Source organism: Phaenicophaeus curvirostris, chromosome Z, assembly GCF_032191515.1.
Source record: "Phaenicophaeus curvirostris isolate KB17595 chromosome Z, BPBGC_Pcur_1.0, whole genome shotgun sequence".
NCBI lineage: Eukaryota > Metazoa > Chordata > Aves > Cuculiformes > Cuculidae > Phaenicophaeus > Phaenicophaeus curvirostris.
The window spans coordinates 35999042-36026997 of NC_091431.1; the positions used below are offsets into that span (position 1 = coordinate 35999042).

The 27956-nt window shown below is 43.4% G+C and overlaps 1 protein-coding gene across 1 annotated transcript in view; it reads left to right on the forward strand.

Annotated features, from left to right (window-relative positions):
* Nucleotides 1-848: 848 nt before the first annotated feature.
* Nucleotides 849-27956, forward strand: part of LOC138733553 (guanine nucleotide-binding protein G(q) subunit alpha) — a 131266-nt gene continuing 104158 nt past the window's right edge. The window contains exon 1 of the mRNA XM_069880834.1: nt 849-1024. Within this exon, the coding sequence (XP_069736935.1) occupies nt 889-1024 (136 nt within the window). The 5' untranslated portion in view covers nt 849-888. The remainder of the gene's footprint in view (nt 1025-27956) is intronic.

The following is a 27956-nucleotide window of genomic DNA, read 5'->3' on the forward strand; positions in this document are numbered from 1 at the left end:
ACGTGTTTCCCAGCGGATCTCGCAGCGTTCCCAGACACGAAGCGCTTAGCATGGAGGCGGCCAGGTGCGGGGCCTCCGCTAGGAGCCCGCGAACCGCGGCGGAGGGCAGCGCGGGGACAGCGTTCCCGGCGCGGCCCGGCGAGGGTCGCGGCGCTCGGGCCCCGGCAGCGAGGCGTGTCCGGGCCGCGCCGCCGGAGCCGCCCCGGGGGCGCGGGGGCGCCGCTCCCCTCCCCGCGGCCGCCGCGTCTGCCCCTCGGCCCCGCCGGCCCCGCGCGCGCACGGCCGAAGACAAAGGGCGCGCGGCGTCGGGCGGGCTCCGCCCCGCACTTCCCGCGGCCGTTTAGCGCGGCCGCGCGCGGTCCCCGTGGGCGGGGGACGGGGTGGGGCGGCTCCCGGGCCGTTTGCCCCCGGCGCGCGGCGGCGCGGAGCTGGGGGGGGGGGGGGCGGGGGGCGGGCGGCGGCGGCAGCGCCGCGCCGCCATTTTTGCGCCTCACCACGCCCGCGGAGCCGAGCCATTGAAAAGCCGGGCGCTCCCGCTCCCTGCCCGCTCTGCGCCGCGGCGCCGCCGCCTTCTCTCTCCCTCTCGCTCTCCCTCTTTCTGTCCCCCTCTTTGTCCCCCGAAGGGGCGGCAGAGCTCCGGCAGCGGCGCCGGGAGACGGCTCTTTCCGCCGGGAGCGGGCGGCGGCCGAGCCCGCGGGCGATGCGGGGCGGCGCGGGGGCCGGCGCACGCTAGCGCCGGCGCGGGGCTGGGAGCGGTCGGGCTCGGGCGGCCGCGGATGCTCCCGCGCCGCTCGGCGCGCGACTGAGGCGGCGGGAGGGGGGCGGCGGCGGGGAGCGGGACCCGCGCGCCCGGCGGGGCGGGGGCTGAGCCGGAGCCGGCCGGGAAGAATGACTCTGGAGTCCATCATGGCGTGCTGCCTCAGCGAGGAGGCCAAGGAAGCGCGGCGCATCAACGACGAGATCGAGCGGCAGCTGCGCCGGGACAAGCGGGACGCGCGCCGGGAGCTCAAGCTGCTGCTGCTGGGTGAGTGCGGGACCCCGCGGGGAAGGGGCAGCGGGGCGAGGCGGCGCTCGGCCAGCCGCGGGACGGCGGCGGGCTGGCGGTTTTCCTGTGTTTTTCCTTCAGTAAGGTAAGCCGGGATAAGGGGCTTATGCTCGGATCGCCTTCGGGAGGAAAAGGGAACCGCGAAGCCGCAGATGCCGCTCCTCAGTTTCGCGTGTGTGTCGAGTGTGCGGGATAACTGGATCTCTGACACCTTTGGAATCCACCCGCTGGTCAGGAAATAAAACCTATTGTACCGTTCAGTTAAAACGGAGGTGGTTTTGGAGCCGCGATTATGCCGAGGCAGCGTTTATCTAATATAAATTCGGCTTGTGTTAAAATATGCCTTCTGAATAGAAGCGCGTCTGCTCCTGTCCGGTGCGCTCCTTGATGCCGGGTACCTCCCGCGGTAACAGGGTTTCTGCCGGGGACTTGCAGGCCGTGAAATATGTCTGCGCCGCTGTCTGTGGTGTGCGGAGGAGAGGGGATCTTACAAATGAATGTGGGATGTTTTGTGCTGAAGGTTTTTGTCTTGGGTCGTGTATATGAAAGGAGGGACTTCGGCTAGGAGGGTAATGATTAGGTAAGGAATGTTGAGAGGAAAAGCCATAGTACGTTTTAGTGCTTCCATAAGAATATGCCATTTCCTGCGAGTTGTATTCTGGGTATGGAGAAAGGTGCTGGGATCCTCAAGTGGTGTTGGAAAAGAGTAGTGCATACAGATGCAGTGATAACATTATATCTCGTCTTGGCCTTATTTTCGTTGATGGAAGTGCATGTTGTGACTATTTCAAGATTCACAAAGAAGATAAAATAGGGGGATAGATAGCTTGCCTTTGCTTAATTTTGTGGATGTTTTATTACTTAATGAAATGTATCTGCTTCGGCAGAGGCAGTTGACATGTTTGACTTCTTAGTCGGGTCCAAATATTTTTTGTATTTCTCTGATTTATCTAGCAATAGCACTCGATAGTTCTCCCAGATTTTCAAAAGTCTACGAAATTTACTCATTGAGACCAGTACACATTTCTTGGAGAATGAATTCAGAGATCCGACACTGCAGTCGGTGATGCACAGATTGTACTGCTTTGCAAGGTTCTCCCACTGGTAAGGTGAAGAGCAGGGGATAGTGGAGTGGGGACCAATTGTGGCATTACTTTGGATCAAATGGGGTATGGTAACTTGAGGTGGAGAACATGGGGAGATGCTGACCTGTAGAACTTATTTGGGGGAAAACCTTGGGTGCCTCTATGAAAGGTATATGCATTCAGCAGCAGCATCACTGCAAACCAAGAGTTTGGACATGCTTGTGAGGGCATAAGTATGATGTACCAGAGATCAAGAGGAGTGAATGTGCATAGTTGGGTAGAGAAACCAGTGCAGTGATTGTTACTGTGCACAATAACAATTGCCACTGGTCTTTTGCTTTGCAGCCTATGTCCTGTGTTTCTGTGTAGCTGTTTGGATTAACGCTTAAATTTTCTCATCTTGTAAATTGCAATGTAGTGGTGAACCACTGTTGAAGTTGTGGGATTAGGTGGTGAGTCAGGTTTCAAGTTTCAATTTGTTTATAAACAAATTTTGAGGGGAAAAAAGGTTTTATTAATGGGTTTACTTTAGGTATCTGACAACACTTTTCTTCCTTAGTCACTCTTGCTGCTTCCCCAGCTTATTGTTGCTCATTTATTAAATTTGTGTAGGTCATTCACATGAGACAATAAAAACCATTTTAGAGTAGAAAAGTAAGTAGTCATTAAAAACAGTGAGACTGCTAGCATGATAGCCATCTGATATTGCTTAAAATAATTTATTTTTAAAAAAAGAAAGAATAGGTCTTTACTGTCCCATTACGTGTCTTTCTCTTTCAAAACTTAAATTACTAGTGTTAAAAAAATAAAATTTGTTTTTGTGTAAATATGGGCAAACACTGTTTCGGTTTGGTGTTGGGTTTTTTCCCTTTTTTCCCAAGTGCCAACTTTTCAGTCCCACTTACTTGTGGGACTTAAAAGCTAAAGTGGACTAAAGGCTTTTGAATATGGAACTGAGGCACATCCTTCAGCTCATAAAGAGAATACTAACACAATTTAAGTTAAGCAGCTCTTAAGTGTTCTCCAGGTCTGTTGCAAATGCAAAGTGAAAGGTATTATTAACTCAAAGGGTCTTAAAGCACAAATAAGTGCATATCTATGCCAGATAGTTTTCTTATAGTTGTTTAAAAATTAGATGTGCATGCATATGCGATTATGTAGCAAATCTAAAAAAATTTTTTGTAAGAATTTTTTCATTAACCTGTGGAAAATGCTGTGCTCCGGTGCAAGGTGAGTTAACTTTCTCCTGTATTAACATGCACACGTGCAGTGTCTGATGCACCCATTTTGAGTATTAATTAATCTCTTTGTTTCTTCCTGGGATCAAAGAGTTTAAAATGGAAAAAGTTTTATGGGAAACTTTTACTACATGCTAAGATTATTTTTAAGTATTGATTTAAAAATAAACACTCTATGATTAAACATCGACGTGCCACGTTTAGGTACTCTTTTGGACATCATTGCTTTAATTTATGAAACGTGGTAGAACGATACAAAGTGTTTTTTTACAATTGTAATTCTGAAATGCCAGAATTTGGAAATGTGTACCAAAGCATATTACAGGCACCATAGACATAGTAGTAGTTTGGCTAGGACAACTTGACTATTAAGATATTTTGGAACAAATTCAGTCTTCCTCTGAATTTGGTTTTAATCTCATGTATTTTCCACATTCTTCCGGGTTTCATTACTGCTGAACACTTTGTAAAACTCTGCTCTGTAGAGCCTGCAGTTGCTAATATCCATCCATTGTTTTCTGTTAGTTGTAAAAAACACTTGAAATATTTTTATAAGACAACTTAAAAATACTAAAAAAGAGGCAGTTTAATGTTTTATATTCATATATGCCAAACAAAATATACTGCATGCTTGTGTTTTTTGTTAAGTAGTAGGATGTGCTCAATTTCTTATGTATTTCATTTTACCTGTCATCCGTGGAGTTTTTGCGTGGTTTTGGAAAGCGGCATTTGGCCCTGTGTGATAGATTGTAGCCATAAACCTTCAATCCTGGATGTCCTCTGCCCATGCACTCTAATCGTACTTAGTTTTCTCAGTGGGAAATGCCTTGAGTATCTTAAGAAAGTAGTCTAGCTTTCGTGCTACGTTGTTGACCTGTGCCTGCATATCTATAAAACCTGGCCAGATTAAATACTGGAGGTGTATGACAGTGTTTGCTGTTTTGTGGTGTGTTTATTGGTGTTGTCATGTGCAAAACACGTTTTAAAGAGGTAGGTATTTCTTACAGTTGAGATGATGGATGTGTCACCGAAGAGAGGTGCTCAGTGTAAGTGTCCTTTTACTGTCTTGTATGTTACTGAAGGAAACAAGTGGAAGATAAGACATTTGAATTAGCATGAATGGCAACCAGTCTTATGTAGAAAGATGGTTTTGAACATGGGGTAAATATCCAGCAAGCATGTAGCCTACATATGTGCTTTTATTTTCTTATATCTGTTAGCTGCATTGGAGATTTACATGCAGAACTTGGTGAATTAGCCAAGACTTAGACTTTTTGTAGATAAATTGAAGAGGAAGTGGATCCATTCACCCAGCAATGAAGCACATTGGTTTTATATAACTTTTTCTTCAACTAGAGAAACAAGCAAGCTTCTTTATTTTCTTGTGACTTGTATTTATATCAGTCTGTCCTACTCCCACTGAAGGATTTAAAACAATTTTAAGTAGCTACTACAGCACATATTTACAATTGTAAAATGAACAAATAGTTAATGTACACCTTGATGTGTATTGTAACTAGGTTGGTAAATATCTCTTATGTAGCAGAAGCTGTTTCTAGGGAAATATCATTTCTTTCAGAGTGCAAAACATCTTTCTATATTCTTCTCCAGACGTACTCTCCATATATAAAATTAATGTGTTTTGGAGGAAAGCACAAACAATCATATAGATATATTCTTCATGTTATCATACTTATATATTTAGAATATGTTTAACTACGTATTTATTTTTATTGCATCACAAAGGGATCTTTTGATTGCAGCCATTGTACAGAGTTTGTTGCTCTTTTGGTTTTACTACATTAGAAGTCATCTGCACCCACTGAAGTTAATAGGAATTAGGCGAGGGCTTGAATAGTGAAAGAATTCTGACTAATTTAATTTCATATATTGTAAGAGCCAAGTGACCTCAAATTTGGTGAACAATATTGGCTTAGTGCAGGAGAGAAATGTGTATGCTGAACAGAAGAATCTGTTGGGAATGAGCATTTGAGTGTATGTTTCAAATTATTTTTTTGTTTTGTAATGGCAATTTCACAGGGGAAAGCATTTCTTTTGAAAGAATATGACAATCTGTGCAAAATTATTCCAGGGGCTTGTGAACTAACATTATAAGATAGATGTGTGATTAATAGTAATTAGCTCTCTTGCAGTAATAAAATAGCTTAAATGCTGAGCGGTTTTTTTGTGCCCTACTGCATGGTATAAAACACAGGAAAAATCTGTTCATGCACGCAAAAGCTACTATGTGTGAACAGCTGTTTTTAATAAAATGATGGAAGTTTTTCAGTGTTCACTCTTTATTTACTTAAATTATTGAACATTTGACTGGCAAGAATGAGGAGCCGGGGGAGTACAAAACCAAGGAAGGGTTACAATGTAGGAAGTATTAAGAAGCCAAATATGTGACGTTCTTAGCGTCAAAGAAGGAAGAGTGCAGCAGGCTTTAAGTATTGCTAACTGTGCACAGAAGTTAGGCGTGTTAACACTGGAGGGCACAACTCTCAGATGCCGTGGTTTTTGAAGTTAAAAGCTTTGAAAGTTACTGGGAGAGTTCCAGGAACAGCACAAACATTTTTTTCAAGCTAGATTAAAGATACGTTAAATGTTCTGAAATCACGTTGTTGCCCCAAAAAGTAATAATGATACAGACACCAAACTGAAGGGTGGTTGTCTATAGATTTCTGTCCTCTGTGGCTTTTCGAAGGACAAATGGCATAGACTAGTCTAACTGCTTAATTTGTACGCTATGTTAGTGTCTAACGGTACTGTAGAGTTTTATCACAGAACCTCTGTGCAGGTGCAGTTGCCACCAGATAAGTGCTGTTGATTTCATTCTGTATTTGAGGAGGTGGTGTCACTACTCCAGAAATGGAAATAAAATCCATGAAACAAGATTCCTCCTTTGTTAATACATACAGGCAGCATCACCAGCAAACTACTGGTGTGCACAATACAGTTTAGGTGAGCTCCACCATGGTGGTTCAGTTTGTCTGTGAAGAGGAGGCCATGTGCAATATGTACATAGCTTAAATAAAGCAACTACACATCAGAAAGTTTCTGAAAGTGGAAACCCGTAGTGATTCAGTAAATTGAGAATATAAAAACTGAATCACAGTTGTCTTTGTATGGCTGAGCTGTGTATCAACATGTTCATCTTGGAGCTGTGTTTATAAGTTAGGTTGACCTGCCCTGTGTGTGGAAGAAGCATGTGTTAGGAATGGGACTAGACATTTCTGTTGAACTCCTGGGTCTGGTTTTATCTCAGAGCAAACAGATGGCTTAAATGTCTACCCAAGGTCTTGTCCTCATTTATTATCTGTGCGTTTTGTTTTGTATCTGGGAGAATGCTGAGGGGGTACTTGTTAAAATGCTTTGGGACTCAGCCCCAGCTGTTGAAAAACTGTTGAAGGAGGATTTTATTTTCCCTGACGGAAGTTGTGAAAAGAACAGTCAGCATTTGAAATATATTATGTTCACACCCCCCCCTTTCCTCTGAGGAAATCAGTGTAGTTTAGACCTTAACTATTTTGGAATTAACCGAAAATATGGCTCTAGTCAGAGTAAGTATAACTAAAGGTGGATCAGGGCACTGCTGGGTTTTAGGTTGTTTTTTTTCTGTATAGAGTTAGCCACTTTCAAGTTAAATCCAAGGTAACAGCTTAAGTTTACTGTTTTGTAGTAATTCTAGGTCTAAACAGGTGTGATGGAAACCTAGCCTGTTACAAGTTCTTTCAGTAAACAGGAATCTAGAGCTTAGGAATTACTGGTTTAGTTATGATATAGCTATGAAATGAACTAATCCTGATTGTAGCTTTATAAATTGAGGTATTATGTAACGAACACGTCTCTGATGGCTGTTGAAATTCTCTTAGGTAAAACTATCTTAGATATCACAGTATTTGCTGTTATGGCACATACTATGCATTACTGCCTGATAGGGTTAGTATGTCTGTCAGTTTGTCACTGTACCTGAGCTATGTGCTTACTGGCTGCTAATGTGCTGCTTCTTGGTCCTGGGTGAGTCCACTGCTCTACCAGCTGCAAACTCAAAAGAAATGAGATAATCTTTAGCAAGAATTGTTTTACTGCATAAGAACATTTATGTGAATTAAGGAAAGTTGTTTTTCTCTGCTTGTCTTGTAACGAGGGACATATAAGCATCACAGGAGACTTTTTAACCCTGAGATCTTCAATGTTAATGTTAATTGTCTTGCACATATTAGAGAATGTTGGAAAAGAATGCTGAATGTTATTTCAGCCCGTGTTTTGGGTGAATAGTCAGCCAGAGCCAGAAAGTCAAATGAAAGGTTTCTCAACAGCAACTGCTAACTTATAAGGCCAGAAAGACTTCAAACACATAGAAGTTGGGAAAGATGCCATCATTCCTTGTGCTTTTAGGAAGTGATTGGGTTTGGGGAACTGAGGATCAAGTATGGAACGTTTATTGTACTCTGATACTGGATTTACTAAGCACTCTATGTGCAACTTCATCTCATAGACCAGAGCAGTAAAAGGAATGGGAATAAAAAGCGAGAACTAAAGTCATCATTCATGTGCCTTTAACAGGTTCTTATATAGCTATCCAGGGTACTTCGATGGATAATTTCGCATTTGCCCTTTTGGACTGTGTTGCCTAGATGGCATTGAAATCAACATTTATGTTGATAGTGAAAACCTTTAAAAAGTTGTTTGGAAAAGGAGCAATTAAAAATAAAAACAAACTGAAAAATACTCGTTTGTTGGAAGCATAATTTGCTTTAGTACAGTTGATGTTCTAGGAGAGAAAACAATGATTCTTACAATACTACTTACTTTTTTTTTTCCTTGTTTGTTTGGAAAAAGGAAATAATGGTAGCCTAGAAACTGAGACACTGTATGCGCAGTCATGCTCGGGGCGGGGGAAGCCCCAATAATAAAACAGATGGGTTTACACATTTTTAAATAGCTCTGGTTAAATTCTCTTTTGTTTCTTTTCATTTCATGTTTGTTTGCTGATGGAACCTGCAACTTAAAAGAATTTTCAAAAAGAGTGGCAATGCCAATTTACTCTCCTGTCCTGAGGCTACCAGTTTGTTAGGAGTGGTTATGATATATGCACTCCATTATCATTAACAGTCTTGAGATTGGTAGCTTATCTCAGAGTGCAGGCCACTGATCAGCTGTCTGACTCTTGAAAACTGCTGAGGTGGCCCATTATTGAAAGATTTAGAGATCAGAGTCCCTTTATCTTATGATCGTTCCCCATATCCATTAACTTTCCTTTTAACTGATATTTTGGGGGTTGGGGGGTTCATCTGGGGAGTTGTAAGTGTTGGATGTCATGCCAAAAGAATTTAACGCAAGTCCCCCATGAGAAACATTTCTGATGTGTGAAACTTTTTAAGCCCCAAAGATGAAGAAACATCTTTGATAACACTGAAACTCAAGCCAAAGCTTAGACTGTGACTTAGCCTTAAGGTCATGGAACAGAACCTTTTGGAAGATATGTTGAAACATATGGAAGGCAGGAGATGATGAGAAACAGACAGCAGGCCCTCATCAAGGAAGAGTTGTGCCTAACTAATCTAATGGTCTTCTACAATGGAGTAGCTGCATCAGTGGACAAAGGAAGATCTGTGGCTGTCATCTATCTAGGCTTTTGTAAGACTTGATGTGGTCCTCCACAACATTCTTTCAGTTAAATTGGAGAGAGGTGGGTTTGATAGGTGGACCAGAAATTGGCTTGATAGCTGCATCCATGGACTAATGATCAATGGCTCAATGTTCAAGTGGAAATGAGTAATAGGTAGGGCCCTTCAGAGGACTGTAATATTTACTAACTTCATTATGACACAGACAATAGGAGTTGCACCGTCAGGAAGTTTCCAGATGTCACCAAGCTGAGTGGTGCAGTTGGTATGCTTGAGGGAAGGGATGCCATCCAGGGGGACCTTGATGAGCTTGAGAAGTGAGCCAGTGTGAACCCTGCGAAGTTCAGCAAGGTCTGGGTGCATCGCCCCTGGGTTGGGGCAATTCCCAACAACATTACAGACTGGAGGATGAATGGATTGAGAGCAGCCCTGTGGAGAAGGATTTGTAGGTCCTGGTAGGTGGAAAATAGTTCACGAGCCAGCAGTGTGCACTTGCAGCTCAGAAAGCCAACCATACCCTGGGCTGCGTCAAAAGAAATAGTGAGAATTGAACCCTAATATGTATATACTTGTACAAGTACAGGAATAAAATTTCCCTTCTGATAGCTGGGATACCACTGTTGAGGTGTGTTCAAGGAATGCAGTAGCTTTCTGAGCCATGACATTATATGTTTGTGTTCAGATGACTACCTACCCTAACTTAAATATTATTTTCAGAGTTGATTCAGTCATTGTTTGACAAGCTTACTTACATTTAATATTATTTAGATGCACAGTCTTTGCCTGTTTCTGGTCTGCAGGTTATAATTACTTCTCAGCATCACATCCTCCTCTTAATTTGTGAGCTGTTGTCACCTAGAAGTACTGTGAGTAATACTTTTATGGTTTTATGCTGTCTTATGGGTGAAGATAAATTTTAAGTATTACCACAATCTTAATATCACTGCCATCCTGTTTAGAGGGCAGCTGTCTATGGAGGACTTCTGCCTGTGTAATTTAATACTTACTGTTTAAACAACTGTTACTTAATGGGTGCTGTGTTGGTCTGTTGTGTGACACCAAACCAGTTGCTTACCAGATAACCTGGTTCCTGAAAACTACCTATTTCCACAGCAAGCCATCTGAAATATTGCAGTTGCATTGCTTTGGTATACACTCTATCCCTTGTCTCGCCCCACATCCCCCTCCCCCCTTTTTTTTATTTTTTGGAGTGCATTTCAACACTTACAAGGCAGGATAATGTCCTACCCAGTCCTTCTACCCCTTTGATAGGGAGTGTCTAGACCTGCTGAGTGACAATGTTCTAATTTTGTTAAATCCTTTGTAACATGTATCTTCAGTGGGTGCTACAGTGGAAACTCTGATTGTCATTGCAAATGTGATTTGTGTTTATACCAAGAGAGCTCAGAAATATTTACAGAATGTGTATGGTTTTTTGATGTTAATAACTGCTGTAGTAGAACACCTAGTATTTCAGCGAGAGACCAAGTGGAGCACTGGAGTTCTTAATTTGACTCTTTGTATTATTAATTTGTGACATTTCCCAAAATTTTGGCTGGCTTGTTCCAATTTTCTTTTCACCTCCCCTCCTATCCAGGCTGCTTTGGTAATTTTTTTGTTTCTCCTTGTTTTGTAGAATTGAGGTTCTCTAGGCTACTTCATAAAATGTTCTGAAATGAATCCTGGTTTTTCTTGCTTTAAGTCTAAATCTGGTTGTTTACAATTGTAATTCTGTCGTCTTTTGCTAAAGAAGCTCTTGTGAAACATGACACACCCACAGTATTCCTCTGCTACTGGTGTTGGACTTTTTTGTTTACACATTACAAATGGTACTGAGTTGTAATCACATGCTCCCACAGCTACTTTTGACTGTAGTGCTGTTGCCTTCTTCTCTTAAGTTCTGTGTGGTGGTTTTCTAGTTTAGAAATTACAATCTGTAAACTTACAGAAATAAACGTAATTTGCCTGAGGCCTTTAGCATCATACATGGCACTGGGAGATTATAACTCCTTCCCTTCTCATTATAGTCTCTAAGGTGCTCCATTTGATTGTCTGTCACATTAGCTGTGACTTAGTTGTCTGCTGTGGTGGCAGCTTTTCTATTTTTCTCAATTATAGTTTAAACAAAAAATATTAAGGAACTCTGGCTGCAAGCCAATTCTGAATTATAAAGAAACCTAATCACTGCATTTTCAGTTCTGTAAATCTGTACTTGAGTCATACCTACCTCTTCAAATCTACATCTGTACATTTGGAATTCTTTGGGTTTACCACTAAAGAATCGCTATCACTATGTGTCTAGGATGTTTGTACAAACAGTCTAATTCTCTATTTAATTAGATTAGCTGTTTAATCTTATTTTGATTTTTCTGCTAAATAAACGTACTTCCCTGCTCTTCACTTTCAATAATGCAACAATACTCTGACGTCTCTGGTCAGCCTGCCTGTCTGAATGTTTTTCCTCCTTTTATAACAAAGAAAACTGTCTGTAATTCTGTGGCTGCTTCTTCACAGAAATCTAGTGAAAAGTCCCCAGAAGGAAACTGTCATGAGTTCTTTACCTGTCTAGGTTGTTCTGTTTTGTTCTAGCATGGAACAGAAATGTTCAGACTGGGTGTCAGGGTAATAAATGTGGGGTGTTCAGTTATTTATAATTTAGAAGATTAAATGTAATTTGTCTCATGGAGTGTACTTTAGACAAATGTACAATGTTACTGTCGTTACAAGTGCAGTCGAGCTATACCCCTTCATCTATACACAGGAACTTGTTTGTATCCAAATAGAGTGCACTCCAGTGGAATAGCTGCCGATGCTGTCTATGCCTCAGGGTACCTGCAGGTTTTCCCTGTGTACTGTATGCACAGTGGTCATGGCTCATACACCTTTTGAACTCTCTATGGCTGCATGCCAGTGCAGTAAGGTTTAATGCTTGGTGAATGCTGGCAGCAGCTGCTTAGCACTTCTGTAAAACAGCTTCAGGTTGCACCCTGAGAAACGGTGCTTTTAGAGCCCTGCTGTAAGGAGTTCTGCATCTTCTGCAGAGGTACCGGGTCAATCCTTAGAAGCTTTCTGTTCCTCATGATCAATAAGGAAGTGGAGATTACAAGACTGAACTGCAACTGGAAGAATCAGGAATGCTTACAGGGTACATTCTCCCATTTATCATCATCTAAGTTTCAGGCTTTCATGGACAAGCCTAATCTTACCAAGGTGAAGATCTGGGGCACATGGGACTACTACTTACTTGTGGGCTGCATTGTCTTATGTAATTGTGGAGACCAGCAGGTCTTGGCATAATTTTCACTAACACAGCTGAAGCATGGTCAGGGCTTGACTTTGTGCAAACACAAATGCAGCCTGAGCTCTACTATGCCCTGGAAAAAGTTTCTTTATTAAGTAGAGCACTTAGACCTCTTCTCATTCTGCATGGTCTGCAATAAGTTTAAGATTAGGCTTCCCAGTACAACAGAGAGAGGCATGGTGCTTGTGGAGAGAGTACAGCAGAAGTTACCTAAGATTGTGAAAGGACTTGAATATGTCTTCTATGAGGAAAGGCTGAGAGAGCTGGGACTCTTCGGCCTGAAGGAGAGAAGGCTCAGGGAGTGATCTTATTAGTGTATATAAATACCTGAAGGGGGGTGCAAATAGGACAGAGCCCATCTCTTTTAATTGGTGCCCTGTGACAGGACAAGAGGCAGTGGACACAAGCTGAAACACAGAAGATTCCCTCTGAACAGCAGGAAATACTTTTTCACTGTGCCCTGAGCACTGGCACAGGTTGCCTCAAGAAGTTGTGGAGTCTCTTTCCTTGGAGAAATCAAAAAAAAATATCTAGACATGGTCATGGTCTCCATAATCCTCAGTATGTGATTATGTGAGGTGCAGTGATTGTGCTGCAGCGTCATCTCGCAGATGCGCATCTGCTATGTCTCCGGTTTGCCCAAGCCTTTAATAAGTGTGTGGGGAATCTGTGGGATTCACACTGCACTGTGCTGCCACTCACTTATCAGTTCCTTGTATGGGTGTACAAAGAATTGTTTTGTAGACACTCCAGGCCACTGTGACCAGATACCTGAGCAGAAATCAGTGAAAACCTTAATACAGTCCAGAGTGCTTCCAGCAGCAATATGGCAGCATGCTTCTTGAGATTAGCTGCCTTTGCTGTCTTAAGTCTAGTGGGGAAGACAGCAGGGTAGCTTGTTGCCCTGGGGTGTGGGCTTTGTAGGGTAGTATAGGGCTGTCTTTTAGCTGATGCTCAAGCATCTACAGGATTGAGGTAGGTTGTAGCTTTAAGCAGCTGGTTGTAGGCTAAGGGCCTTCCAGGCCTGATTCAGTATCAGTACCCCCTGAGATGTCAGCATCCTTATGCCAAGTAGGGCAGTTGTAGTTTCAGGGGGTTGGCAAATGGTTATAAACTGAGTAGACACAGCAGTATTGAAACTCCAACCTGAGTATGCACTCTGGCATTGCACTAACACTGTGTGATGTAGGTGTATGGTGCTTGCAGGGCATGTAATCCCAGACTAGAAACAAAACATCGTCGGAAGTGACACCTGTGTTTGGTCAGAAACTCAGTTGTTTTTCCCAGTGCTCAAATGCCCCATCTAGTGCCAGCAAATTCCTTCTGCAAAACACAAATTATTTATAGATTGGAAAAAATATTCTGCTCCCTCTTCTTAGTGCTTGTCACAAACAAGTGTGCTGCAAAATCAGATTATTTGCAAAGATGAGGGTTAATCCTCACTGTGTACGCTGTGAAACAAAGATGTAAAAGACCAATGGCTCTCTTCAAAGGTACTGCGCACCAGGGTAAAATACGTAAAAATAACTTTTTAAAACAGCCAGTTTGTCTAATTGAGGCTCGTCTGAGGTCAGGTGAAAAGGGTGGGAGCAAAGAAGTAGTGCACAGACTGCTGGTCTGTAGCCTTGTCATGCTCAAGCAAAGTGCTGGAGTGGCAGAGAAGCTGAATCCTGCCTTGAATCCTGGGAGTAGACCAAAGCTGGCAGGACTTCAGTGTGGAGTAAGCAGATGCCTGCTAGAGGGCTTGGTGGCTTCTAAAGAACCTGTGGGGAGATGCACAGGCTCAGGTGCAGATAGACACACACTTCCAAAGCAACAGGAAGTCCTAGTCCCACTGCTTTATTGCTGTTGTTGGGAACGCCCTTCTTGGCTACTGTTTCAGCATAAGCCTGTAGCTGACTGGTGTGGATCACTGCATTTCCAGTGTCCTGTTTTAGTGTACCCTAAACCATCTGCTGCTTTGGTGTCCACTGATGACCATGGTACTTGGGAGAGTGAAACATGACGCTGTGATGCACAGTGTAGCTCCGGCCGTTGTTTGCTGTGCTACAAGAAGAATGAAGGTATTGCTGTGGTCTTATGGTAAAACATCTTATGCACTTAATTTTCAGATAGATGGGGAGCTTGTCAAGGTGCAGTGGAATGGAAACCCTGGCCCATCGGTAGTTCTCTATTGTAATGTAAAACTGCAGCTCAGTGCTCCCATGGTAACTGTGCAGTGAAATCCTTGAAGAGGGCTGGACCCGAGAAGTGAGAGCTGGTTGTTTTCTAAGAATAGACTTCCACTTTTTCGTATTTTCATAATCCTTTGTGGGTTTTTTCTTTTATTCCTTTATGTTTTTTTGTTTTGTTTTGTTTTTAATGTAGTCTTCTGAGCCCTCAACTTGTAGAATTTTTTTGCATCTTGACCTGAAAAAGGAAAGGATGGCAAGTTGTTTCCTAAAGATAATTCCAGTAACGGCTGTTAGTTGAGTCAACTGTTCGGGGCTATACTGTTTTCTTTCCTTTTTTTTTTTTTTTTTTGGGTGAAAACCAGTAACTGAAAGGAAGGCAAAAGGCATTTGAATGCTTTTTATCTTTTTATTACCTTTTGGACTGTCCTTTCTTAGTAGCCTGCTTTAAATCTATTAAGGCCTTTGCTTTCTACAAAGATTTATCTTTCGACCTTCCCCTGGAGAAATAAGGTACATTTGAGAAAAAAAACCCAAACAAACCAACAACAAACAAAACAGTTAAACCAGAACACCCCCTCTACCCCAGAAAAAGAACTGAAAACAAAACAAAATGAGCTGTCTTTCATGCTACAGAGTAGAACTGGAGAAAGCCTTTGAGCTTTGATGTGCAGTCTTCCTACAGCCAAATATAGTGAGCTTTTTAGTTTTCCACTGTATCTTGCTTTGTGATTAAGTACCTTGGAATATCTTCATTTCCTTCATTGAGAAGACTGTAATGAGAAAGTTTAGAAGTGTGCTTTTATGTTCAGGTTTGCAGTTATAAAGGAAGTTTTTACTTTCCTGCCAGTCTCCTTTCTGATTCAGTTGCCTTACAAATGGGTCTGATTTCAGAGGGGGAAAATTATTCTCTCCCTGAGTCTTTTTGGAGCAGAAGACCTTCTTGACCAATTGAAAATGCAAATTCTTAAGCTTATTGCTTTGACAATAATCTTGTTCTGCATTTCAGGCAGCTCTTTATGTCCATCAGCAAGCAGACAGATTTTGTGATAATGCAGATTATTGCAATTTTATGTTGTGACATAAATGTCACCCAGGAGTCTTTCCTTTTTCTTTACCTAATGGCATCTCTGTAACAATAAGTATCATGAACTGCCTTCTCTTCCAGGTAATCTCACTATAATTATAGTTCTATGAGTTACATTTCAGAGGAATCCTGGAAATAACTGATCCAGGAGTAAAGTCTGGTGTCAGTGAATCCACACTCGCCATAATTTCTAAAACAAAACGGTGATTTAGACTGATCTAGGTTTGGTTTTGTTTTTCATCTGTGTTTTAGTGCTTGTGATCCTGCAAATTAGTGGGAAATGACTGCATCTTGCCAACTTTGCTGTTTTTTTCTGTGATTAACTTATAACAATAAGCATTACAGCTTGGATTGTGCTGCATGATTCTGTTTCTAAATGATAAAGAGTTCACCTTCAGCTGAGGTTGGATCATTATTTTACCTTTGTGCAGCAGCTTTTCTGTCTGGAAAAGAGTCACGCTGAAGCTAAGTTTTCAAGTAGGGGAAGGAGAGACAAGAGCTGTTACTCCTGTATGTGATGCTGTTCCCCCCTCTAGTGCATCACCCTGTTTATAGACTGAGATGGGAAAGACTGAGGCACTAAAGAGGCAGGTTTTGGTTTACACTGGACTGGAAATGCTTGTCTAGGAGTAGTAAGGTTTTCATGTATTATCTAATAATATCTGAACAATGCTTCATGTTTAAATATCAAGGGAACATCATCTTGTTATAATTCCATAAAAGATTAACTATTTATAGAAGTTCCTTTGCAGTCTTTTCTATCATGTACTGGTATTTTTGGTGACACCAGTAATTTTTTTGTTCTGAAAAGCCTTACTCTGATATATATTTGAATGTGCTGTTACATTTAGTCTAAACTATGCAGTCATAGTATTTGGAAGTAATTTTGACTTAGATTTTTGAATGTGTATACGAAAAATCCTGCCATTCTGTCCCCTAAATGTCTCTTTAAAGGCACTGAAATTCAGTAACTTATCTGTAGTACATCTAGTTTCTTTAGTTATTGGCTTTTCACACTGCAGCTCTCAGCTGTGTATTGTCCACCCACCTCATGCCACATTGTGTAGATGAAGGGTCTGTTCAGAGAGATTTCAGGATTCCTGAGATAACTGAGTCCTCCTCCAGTGAGCGTTTCAGTGCCAAACTTATTTGCCCATTGACCTGACTTAGAAGCCCAGGCAGAACAGAGTGAGTGAGTAAGCACATGTGTAAATAGGCAGAACTGGCAGGATTTGGAGCAGAGACTACATTTTGAATGAGGTTAAGAGTGTGATCACTTGTGTTCCCCTTATCTGATGATGCTTTCTGCTTTTCAGTGCATGGGTGGGAGATAATGGCAGAATTGGCTGACAATGGGTTATCTTTCTTGAGAGATTGAAGTTGAGAGTTTAAACTGAGCTGGCCAAAGAACAGAAATCAAAGTTTTTCCATGTCCTGCCTTACTTTCAAAACAGGAAGCTGTTTTAAGTAGAAGGGACTATTTCCTCCTTTATATTTTGAAGCTGAGAAAAGATCCATGTATCTTATGCTAGGCTTGCTTTAGTAGGTTAACTTGTCAGATGGACTCCTCTGGGAGGTAAGGAGGTGTTTGGTTTATAGACTGCACTGGCACTGATGTACTGTGGTAACCGTTCCTTGGTTTTGCCAACAGCAGGGTGCTTTTGAGTAGGTCAGAAGCAAAATCCTAAACAACTAGGGACCTTAATATCAGAGACTGAGGGACTGCAGCTTTTGCTCAGTAGAAATATAGGGCAACAGAGCATAGATGTAAAATGTTTGCAGTTGTGGAGTTGGGCCTAAATTCAAAGTCGATTTTTTTGTCTGTTTTTGATGTGAGAGGAACATGTCTCAACCATCCGTGAAAGCTGTGCTGAGGACAATTAGTGAAATTCTTACAAAGAGTAGTGGAGTGCACATTGACAGCCTGAGTCAAAGCTGTAGGTCAGAGCCCTAGTTTCCAGGTAGGTTCTCATCACATATGTGACAGGTGAGCTATTGTAATAGCTTGTGCATTGGCCTGGTGTTCTGACTGTTTCTGTATTGCTAAGCTTGACAGGTAAGGAACTTTGGAAGCTTAATTATGGTGCCGAAAGGATACATCGAAGATAGTAATTAGCAAAGTGGCTATCTCAAAAAGTAAATATCCAGGAATTCCTTACATTATCTTTGGTTCTGTTTAAACAAGGATAAATAAGTAGGAGATGCACAAAAATAATGGCAGATACTTGTTGCTCCTGTTGTGTATAGCAGTGCCATTGAGGATTCAGTTAATTTTTCATGGTTTTTGTTGTTTGTTTTTTATCCTGATTTAATAAATATTGAATAGCCTCTTAAGTCCTATAAAAGCTTTTACTGTAGAAAAGGGCAGCAACCTACCTAAAATCAATGCATGTACTTTAAGAAGGCGTGTCAAATTATTACTAACTTTTATGAAATAAACCTGCTATGATTAGAGTGCCTTAATTAGAGCAAAGTTTTACTGCAGAGAAGCCTAGGATGTTCAGGATTTGATTCTTGTTCATGCAGTGCTCTTTTTGGATAACAGCACGAGAGTATTTGTAATAAGAGGGAATAGTCACATAGCACTGCACATTTTCAGATTGCTGCACACTCACTAACAAATAGGTCATTCTGTCACTTCTGTGAGGAAGTAGTTAATAATAATTTTCTCTGTGATTATAGTTGGGGAATGGAGGCAGAGGCTGTATCAAAGTTAGGGAATAGTGTGAACAGGAAAGTAGGCTGAGAACCTGATGTTAGTGTTCTAGGGTATTTTTTGCTTTAAACAAGGTCTAGGCTGGTCCTGGATACTAAATGTCTGGTTGTGGCTAGAATGCATTAGGTATGGTCCTTAACTTCTGGTTTTGCTGGTTTCATTCTACAACCAGCTTCTTACTTGCAGACACTTCTATGTTAATGAAGGAGAGTACAGTGAGCAACGTAGATGAGAGTTGATTTTGAAAGTGTTCTCCTGAACCTAGTTTAAAGACTAATTTATATGTAACTAGAGGGATGCTCTGGTGAGTGGTTTAAGGTGGGAATTTTGCCATGCCTACAGGTTAGTTGTTCAGTCTGCAGAAAAGAAGGCTGAGGGAAGATCTTATCACTCAATACAACTATCTGAAAGGAGGTTGTAGTGAGATGGGTTTCTCCCAAGTAACAAGTGACAGGACGAGAGGCAACAGCCTGAAGTTACACCAGGAAAGATTTCATCATGTAAAAGGGTTATCAAGCATTGGAAGGTCTGCCCAGGGAAGCTGGTTGGGTGACCATCCCTGGAGAAATCTGAAAGATGTGTAGCTGTGGTACTTAGGGATATGATTTAGTGGTGGACTTGGCAGTGCTAGTTTAACAGTTGGAGTGATGACCTTAAAGGTCTTTTCCCACCTAAGTGATTCTGTGACGATTTTTTTCAGAGCCACTAGCCACAGCTAAATTAAGAAAATGGCTGATGTTTTCAGGCATCTCCGGATTTGGCCCTGATGGGTGGCTGCTGCTTTGCGCAAGAGTGTTGGAAATGGCATTTCACTTCAAATCTTCCCTCCTTCTTAGTTTTGAGTGATAATGGAATATGAATCTTTTTGAAATAGCTTGATTTAGGTTTAGAAGTAGCCTCTAATTAAGTCTGATTTTCATGATGGGTATGAGCTACTTACTCTATTTCTGCACGTCAGTGCAGTAGTAGTTTAAAGTCAGTAGTCCATTATGTGAAAAAAAATTTGAATATGTTGCCCACTGTCTAGTAGTTTTTATTTTAAATTGTCTGAACTATTAATGATATTTCACTTATCCTTTGCTTTGCTTTCCATTTTGAACCCTGCAGGAAGTTCGTATTTCAACATAGTTAATTTATTAGGGAAGTGTTTATTCTTTGGTTGGGCATTGTCAAAACTCTTACTTGTCTTTGTTGACGTCTAAATCAACAGTCTTTTTTTGTTTGATTTAACTTTTTCTTTCAGTTAGTGGTTACAGCTACTGTCAATTCACATCGATGTTCTTCAACAGAAGTATCAGGAAAACCAGGAGATAATGATAATAAATGTTTCTAGAAGTAAGGAATTGAGCTGGGAAAATGCAGTCAACCTTTCAGGCTGTCCTTTTGCCAGGAAGAGATGAAAGACAGATCTTCCTTCTGCCTCTTTTTGCATGTGCAGGTTTATTCATACAGCCTTTAAAACAACTGATGATGTGTGTAGCTGCACAATAGTTGTTAGAATGAGAGATTTGATGCTGGCTTTCTCATTTGTCCCTTCTGTGTCTACCAAAATGACTGTGATTTCATCTTTTTTAATGCTTACAGCAAAGCCAGATGCCTCTTACTTCATGTACAATTATCCCCGGCAGAAGATTAAAGCTGCTCCGGGTGCTGCAGCAGGCTGGATGGATGCTGCCACCCAGACAGAGCCACAGTGGGTGCGTGCAGCTACCCAGACCCTGGGCTGCAGGCAGAGCCCCTCTCCCACACCAGCTCGTGCCTCTGTTACTGGCTTCACTTGTGAAAGTTGCGCTCGAGTGGCGGAACTCCTTCACATGGTGGAGGAGTTAAGGGAGGAGGTAAAGAGGCTGAGGACCATCAGGGAGTGTGAGAGGGAGACAGACCAGTGGAGTAGTGCCCTCTCACTAACTCAGGAGCCTGCTGGAGCTGGTGTGTCCAAACACCATCCACCTGCAGACTGCAAGGTTGGGGTTACAAGAGACGGGGAATGGCAGCAAGTTCCTGCCAGATGAAGGAAACCTGCTCCCCTCACCCAGACACCAAAACCCCAGATCCCCCTGGCGAACAAGTACCAGGTGCTGCAGGTGGAATCCAACCCTGAGGATGAGGATGATGGTTCCCACAGCCTAGAATCCTTCCCTAGGCTGCACCATCCTCAGAAAAAGATAAAAAAATCGTGCATTAAGAAGAAGAGGAGGGTGATTGTTGTAGGGGACTCCCTCCTAAAAGGAACGGAGGGACCCCTTTGCAGACCGGACCCTCTCCACAGAGAGGTCTGCTGCTTACCGGGGGCATCAGTGAAGGAGGTAGCTAGAAACCTTCCTTCCCTGGTCCATGAGACAGACTACTATCCTCTGATAGTAGTCCAAACTGGTAATGATAATCTAGTAAACAAGAAGACCAAAACCATCAAGAATGACTTCAGGGCCATTGGGAAAATGATGGAGGGCTCTGGGGCACAAGTAGTATTCTGCTCCATCCCAAGGCTAAATAGAGAGGAGCTGGAAGCCAGGAAGAAGAGTTCAATTAATACCTGGCTCTGAGCCTGGTGTGAGGAGAGGGGCTTTGGCTTCTTTGATCATGGGGTGGCTCACGCACCCCCAGACTTTGTTGCTAAGGATGGGACACGTGTCTCCTAGCGGGGCTAAAGACCTTGCTAGAAACCTAGCTAAGCTCATAAATCGAGCTTTAAACTAGATGTGAAGAGGGTGGGGGTTGAGCTCAGGCTAGACAGGAGTGAGCCTGGATGTGGGGCAATGGTGATTGGGAGAAGGTGTGCTGGTGAGGACCACCAGTAGCTCACCACACAGAAAGTGGGGGAGAACACACCTGGGGGTGCTAAGGGAGATGCAGGCACTCTGGTGCTAGCTACTCCAGTTACCAGGCAATTGGGAACGAACTCTGTTCCCTCTAAGAGGACTGAAGGCTCAGCAGCGCAGCTGAAGTGCATTTACACCAATGCATGCAGCATGGGGAATAAGAAGGAAGAGCTGGAAGCTGTTGTAGGGCAAGGAGCCTATGATGTCATTGCCATCACGGAAATGTGTTGGGACGACTCATATAACTGGAGTGCAGCTATGGTGGGTTACAAACTCTTCAGGCGGGATAGGAAGGGTAAGAGAGGAGGCAGGGTAGCCCTCTTTGTAAGGGAGGGCTTGGACACCGTTGAGATGGATTGTGGTGATGAGGAGATTGAGTGCCTGTGGGTTAAAATCAGAGGAGCCCACTAGAAGGTAGATTTTGTGATGGGAGTCTGTTACAGACCACCCAGCCAAGGAGAAGCAGCTGATGAGCTCTTCTGTAAACAGCTGGGGTTAATCTCTAGATCAATGCCTCTCATTCTTGTGGGAGACTTCAATCTTCCTGATATCTGCTGGAAGTACAATAGAGCAGAAAGGAAGCAGTCTAGGAGGTTCCTGGAGTGCATGGAAGACAACTTCCTTGCACAGCTGGTGAATGAACCAACAAGGGAGGGTGCCCTCCTGGACCTGCTGTTTGTGAACAGAGAAGGCCTTGTGGGGGATGTGGCAGTAGGTGGATGCCTAGGACTAAGTGATCATGAGATGATAGGGTTTTCTGTTCTAGGTGAAGAGGGTGGTTAGCAGGACGATAGCATTAAATTTCCAGAGGGCAGACTTTGGACTCTTCAGCAGGCTGGTTGGCAAAGTCTCATGGGAGGCAGTACTTAAGGGCAAGGGAGCCCATGAGGGCTGGTCGCTCTTCAAAAAGGAAATCCTAGCAGCTCAGGAGAAAGCCATCCCCATGTTCTGGAAAAAAAGCTGGCACAGGAAAAAAAACCAGCTTGGTTGAACAGAGAGATCTTGAGTGATATCAAGAAGAAGAGAAACGTTTATGGGCTCTGGAAGAGGGGACAGGCCTCTTGGGTGGACTACAGGAGGGAAGTGAGATTGTGTAGGGAAAAAATCAGAAGGGCTAAGGCTCAACTAGAAATCAGATTGGCAAAGTCTGTGAAAGATAACAAAAAGTCTTTCTACAAATATATAAATAATAAAAGGAGGACTAGGGAGACCATACAGTCCCTATTGGACACAGAAGGAACAACAGTGACAGGGGATGAGGAAAAGGCTGAGGTGCTTAATGCCTTCTTTGCCTCAGTCTTTAATTGTAAAGAAACTTGTTCCGTCTGCGCACAAACCCAGGAGCTAGAGGAGCAAAATGAGGCTCCTGTGATCCAAGAGGAGGTGGTCAGAGACTTGCTAGCCCAGCTAGACACCCACAAGTCTATGGGGCCGGATGGGATTCATCCAAGGGTATTGAAGGAGCTGGCGGATGTGCTGGCCAAACCCCTTTCCATCATCTTCCAACAGTCCTGGCTGACTGGGGAAGTCCCACTGGACTGGAGGCTGGCTGATGTTGTGCCCATCTACAAGAAGGGTCGCAGGGAGGACCCAGGAAACTACAGGCCTGTCAGTCTGACCTCAGTGCCAGGGAAAGTCATGGAACAGGTGATCTTGAGTGCCATCATGAAGCACATGCAAGAGAACTGGTTGATCAGGCCCAGTCAACACAGGTTCACAAAAGGCAGGTATTGCCAAACTAACCTGATCGCCTTCTATGACAAAGTGACTTGGCTACTGGATGAGGGAAAGGCTGTGGATGTGGTCTTCCTGGACTTCAGTAAAGCCTTTGACACAGTTTCTCACAGCATTCTGCTTCAGAAACTGTCAGCCTCTGGCCTGGACAAGCGCACACTCTCCTGGGTGGAAAACTGGTTGGATGGCTGGGCCCAGAGAGTGGTGGTAAACGGTGTGAAATCCAGCTGGAGGCCAGTGACAAGTGGGGTTCCCCAGGGCTCAGTGCTGGGTCCAGCCCTGTTCAATGTCTTTATCAATGACCTGGATGAAGGCATTGAGGGCACCCTTAGCAAGTTTGCAGGTGACACTAAGCTGGTTGGAAGTGTTGATCTGCTGGAGGATAGGGAGGTTCTGCAAAGGGATCTGAACAGGCTGGACCGCTGGGCTGAGACCAATGGCATGAGGTTTAACAAGGCCAAGTGCCAGGTCCTGCACTTGGGGCACAACAACCCTTTGCAGTGCTACAGACTAGGAGAAGTCTGTCTAGAAACCTGCCTGGAGGATTAGGAACTGGGTATGTTGATTGACAACCGACTGAATATGAGCCAGCAGTGTGCCCAGGTGGCCAAGAAGGCCAATGGCATCTTGGCTTGTATCAGAAACGGTGTGACCAGCAGGTCCAGGGAGGTTATTCTCCCTCTGTACTCAACAGTGGTGAGACCGTTCCTCGAATACTGTTTTCAGTTCTGGGCCCCTCACCATAAGAAGGATGTTGAGGTTCTGGAGCGAGTCCAGAGAAGAGCAATGAAGCTGGTGAAGGGGCTGGAGAACAGGCCTTATAAGGAGCGGCTGAGAGAGCTGGGGTTGTTTAGCCTGGAGTAGAAGAGGCTGAGGGGAGACCTCATTGCTCTCTATAACTGCCTGAAAGGAGGTTGTAGAGAGGAGGGTGCTGGCCTCTTCTCCCAAGTGACATGGGACAGGACAAGAGGGAATGGCCTCAAGCTCACCCAGGGAAGATTTAGGCTGGACATTTGGAAAAAATTCTTTACGGAAAGGGTCATTGGGCACTGGAACAGGCTGTCCAGGGAGGTGGTTGAGTCACCTTCCCTGGAGGTGTTTAAGGGATGGGTGGACGAGGTGCTGAGGGCCATGGTTTAGTGTTTGATAGGAATGGTTGGACTCAGTGATCCAGTGGGCCTCCTCCAACCTGGTTATTGTATGATTCTATGATTTTATCTTTTACACATTCATTGAAGGTTTTTGGCCACCAATGAAAGCAGAAAAGAAAATTTTAATTTAAGAAAGTCATTGGAAGCTTTTGGTCCAGGTGGTTGATAAAGTACACTTAAACTGTTGCAGTGATACTTCTTGGGAATTCTCCTACACTAACTAGGAGGAAAAAAAAGTCTTATTCCATCAGTTGAGTTTTTAAGGGAACAAACCATTGCACTGCGATGTTACAGGGGTTGAAAAATTGCCCTTATTGTATCTTAAGCGTTATAGACAGTAAAAAGCTTCTGACCTTATCTCTAGGATGTAGTTCATCATCATGGATCTTGTATTGTTCTTGGTAAGAAGAAAAATAGTTGGTAAGGTAATAGTTGAGTAAGGTAAATAGTTAAGTAAGATAAAGACAAGGGCGCTAACCTTGAGAGAGCTCTTGAGATGTGGTTGGACTTGGAGCTAGATAGACTGCTAACTGAATTCACAGTACTTTGAAAAACATAAAACATTAACTTCACTGTTCAACTTCACAGACAAAGAATCAAACTTTGTCTCTCATGGCCTCATGGAAAAGTAATAGAACTCATAAATTTGATTAGAAAGATGATGAGTTTAAGTAAACAAATCTTAGCATAGTTTATGATGCATTAGCCTGTAAGATTGCTGGTAAAATACATGAAAAGACACATCTGTTCATGTGGTGTTGTTAGCAATCCTTCCTTGCAAAAGCCGAGATGACATTTTTGTTTAATTACAGTCTGTTTTGTGGCTGTACAGTTTCAAATCAAATCATGTGTGTAGTATTGCTGTGGGATGCACGTGAACCAACTGTGCTGCACTAGTGGTTGCCATAAAGGGATTAGGTCTGCTCTGGGAGGTCTTGTTGGTGATTTTAGTAGCTGTCAGTAACAAACTGCTGTTGCAGTATCTAAATAGGCAGGGCTATAGGTGTGATTTGACATGAAAATGAGTGTGTTACAATGTGTCAATGTGTTATGTACTTAGTTTCATTGATACTGATGTTCTGATGAGGTTCCAGCTGAGGTGGTTCAGCCATTTGCTCTTCTGGAGATTGCTGGCTGGGTAGGTTTTAAAATGCTTTATATGTGGTTATTTGTTATGGGAAATGGTGCAGTAAATAAAGATGGAAAACTTAAGCAAACTTACTTAAGTAAGTTTTGTTTGCCAAAACTTACTTACCAAGACAAAAGAGGTGCCAGAAGTGGAACACATTACATGGGTCTGAGTCCAGTTCCTTTTTGAGTGAATGAGTCCTTGTGGTTCACAAATCAAAGTAAGTAATTTATGGCTAATTAGTTGCAGGTGCTTTATCATAGCTCCAAGCTGCCTAACCACTGGCTACAGGAAAGCTCCAGGACATCTCCTTCCCTAAATATCTGATAAAGATGGTATTTCACAGTGTGAGATACATTACTGTTTAGTAGTGCAAAAACTTAGGAAACCACTGTCCATTTCTTTTAAGCTGTAGAGATTCAGTAGTGGTCAATGTTTGTATTTGCCTTTTATGCTTATTCAGAATATGAGCACATTTCAGCAGTAATGAGATTCAGTGTAGGGTTATGTCTGCAAAAAGCCTTTGGGTGACCTATGAAAAAACCTCATATTTTCTCATTGGTAATTTTCTCATTGTAATCATTCTGGCTGGAATAGCCAGAAGTGAATATAGCTTTGAACCACTCAGTGCGTGCTGAATATTATTTTTTTCCTTTTCAAAAGTGCAGGTACTTCAACATGTTAGGGCATATTAATCTGAACTCTTGCAGAGGCAGCCCAGGAATAACTGGTGGCCAGTTAATTGCAGTGCAAGTGGGTGCAGCCCACAAATGTCCCTACAGGGCCTGCTCACGTTTTCAGAATAGAAGTAGTGGATACACGTATTGTAGTCACTGTGCCCGTAACTAGTAAAGCCAGTGCTTTCAGAGAGTGCCAGGCTTACTGCATGCATGTCAGCAGGGCAGTTGCATTGTGATTGTAGAGAAAGCCTAATGGTTTTTTTAAAGTCTCAGATGTAGGGGGCACCTGGGGTATACAGACCTGGTAAATTACAGCCTCTGGGAAGTTTGGCTTTTACTGTTTGGGTCCTTCCCTGCAGGAGGGAAATGTAGCTGGCAGCTCTGTACCACCAGTTAGTAGATGGCCCTCCATCCTAAGCTGAACTTATGCTCATCTATAGAAATAAGGATGGTTGTTGCATTTCTGTCTTGCTAATTCAGGAAACTTGTTAATTCCCTGTGCAAGGGAAGTGAAGAATCCAAGATGCTTACCTTGGTCTTTGGACTGCAGTATTTAGGGCTTCAGAAATGCAGACCTTTCTCAAATTTCATGTACTTTCCAGAGTTCATAAAATACTATATTGCCTGCAGTTATCTATTGTGTGAAGGTGTGTAATTGGGAGTTTAGAGCACAAATCACCGCATCTGCATTATTTTGTCCCATTATTCTCACAGCCTCTGTGTTTTACTGCAGGCAGCTGATGCACCTTCTAGTGGAGGGTGTGTAGTTAAAAGAGAGTACGTATGGTTGTGGAGCACTGGTAAGCAGAGTTTTAAATAAAGCCAAATGGCACTCTCTGGAGATGTAGTGTGAATAGAGTAGCTTGGCTGCCCAGAGACTATCCTTGATAGAGATTTCTGTTTTTAAAAAAATCGTAAAGATACAAAGCAGCAATACATAGGTAACATTTTATTGGCTGTGATTTGAAATGGATTGCTCATGTAGAAAAAGCTTTTTTTATTTCGTTTTTTTTAGAAAGATCTCATTAAAATCTGGCATGCAACTTACATAGACTTATATAGTGTACTTGGCCGGTTGACACAGTTTCTCACAGCATTCTGCTTGAGAAACTGTCAGCCTCTGGCCTGGACAGGTGCACACTCCCCTGGGTGGAAAACTAGTTGGATGTCCAGGCCCAGAGAGCGGTGGTAAATGGTGTGAAATCCAGCTGGAGGCCAGTGACAAGTGGGGTTCCCCAGGGCTCAGTGCTGGGTCCAGCCCTGTTCAATGTCTTTTCATCCAAGTCATTGAGAGGCATTGAGGGCACCCTTCACAAGTTTGCAGGTGACACTAAGCTGGTTGGAAGTGTCGATCTGCTGGAGGGTAGGGAGGCTCTGCAAAGGGATCTGAACAGGCTGGACCGCTGGGCTGAGACCAATGGCATGAGGTTTAACAAGGCCAAGTGCCGGGTCCTGCACTTGGGGCACAACAACCCTATGCAGTGCTACAGACTAGGAGAAGTCTGTCTAGAAAGCTGCCTGGAGGAGAGGGACCTGGGTGTGTTGGTTGACAGCCGACTGAACATGAGCCAGTAGTGTGCCCAGGTGGCCAAGAAGGCCAATGGCGTCTTGGCTGGTATCAGAAACGGCGTGACCAGCAGGTCCAGGGAGGTTATTCTCCCTCTGTATTCAACACTGGTGAGACCGTTCCTCGAATACTGTTTTCAGTTCTGGGCTCCTCACCACAAGAAGAATGTTGAGGTTCTGGAGTGTGTCCAGAGAAGAGCAACAAAGCTGGTGAAGGGGCTGGAGAACAGGCCTTATGAGGAACGGCTGAGAGAGCTGGGGTTGTTTAGCCTGGAGATGAGGAGACTGAGGGGAGACCTTATTGCTCTCTACAACTGTCTAAAAGGAGGTTGTGGAGAGGAGGGTGCTGGCCTCTTCTCCCAAATGACAGGGGACAGGACAAGAGGGAATGGCCTCAAGCTCACCCAGGGAAGGTTTAGGCTGGACATTAGGAAAAAAATTCTTCACAGAAAGGGTCATTGGGCACTGGAACAAGCTGCCCAGGGTGGTGGTTGATTCACCTTCCCTGGAGGTGTTTAAGGGATGGGTGGACGAGGACGCTGAGGGCCATGGTTTAGTGATTGATGGGAATGGTTGGACTCGATGATCCAATGGGTCTCTT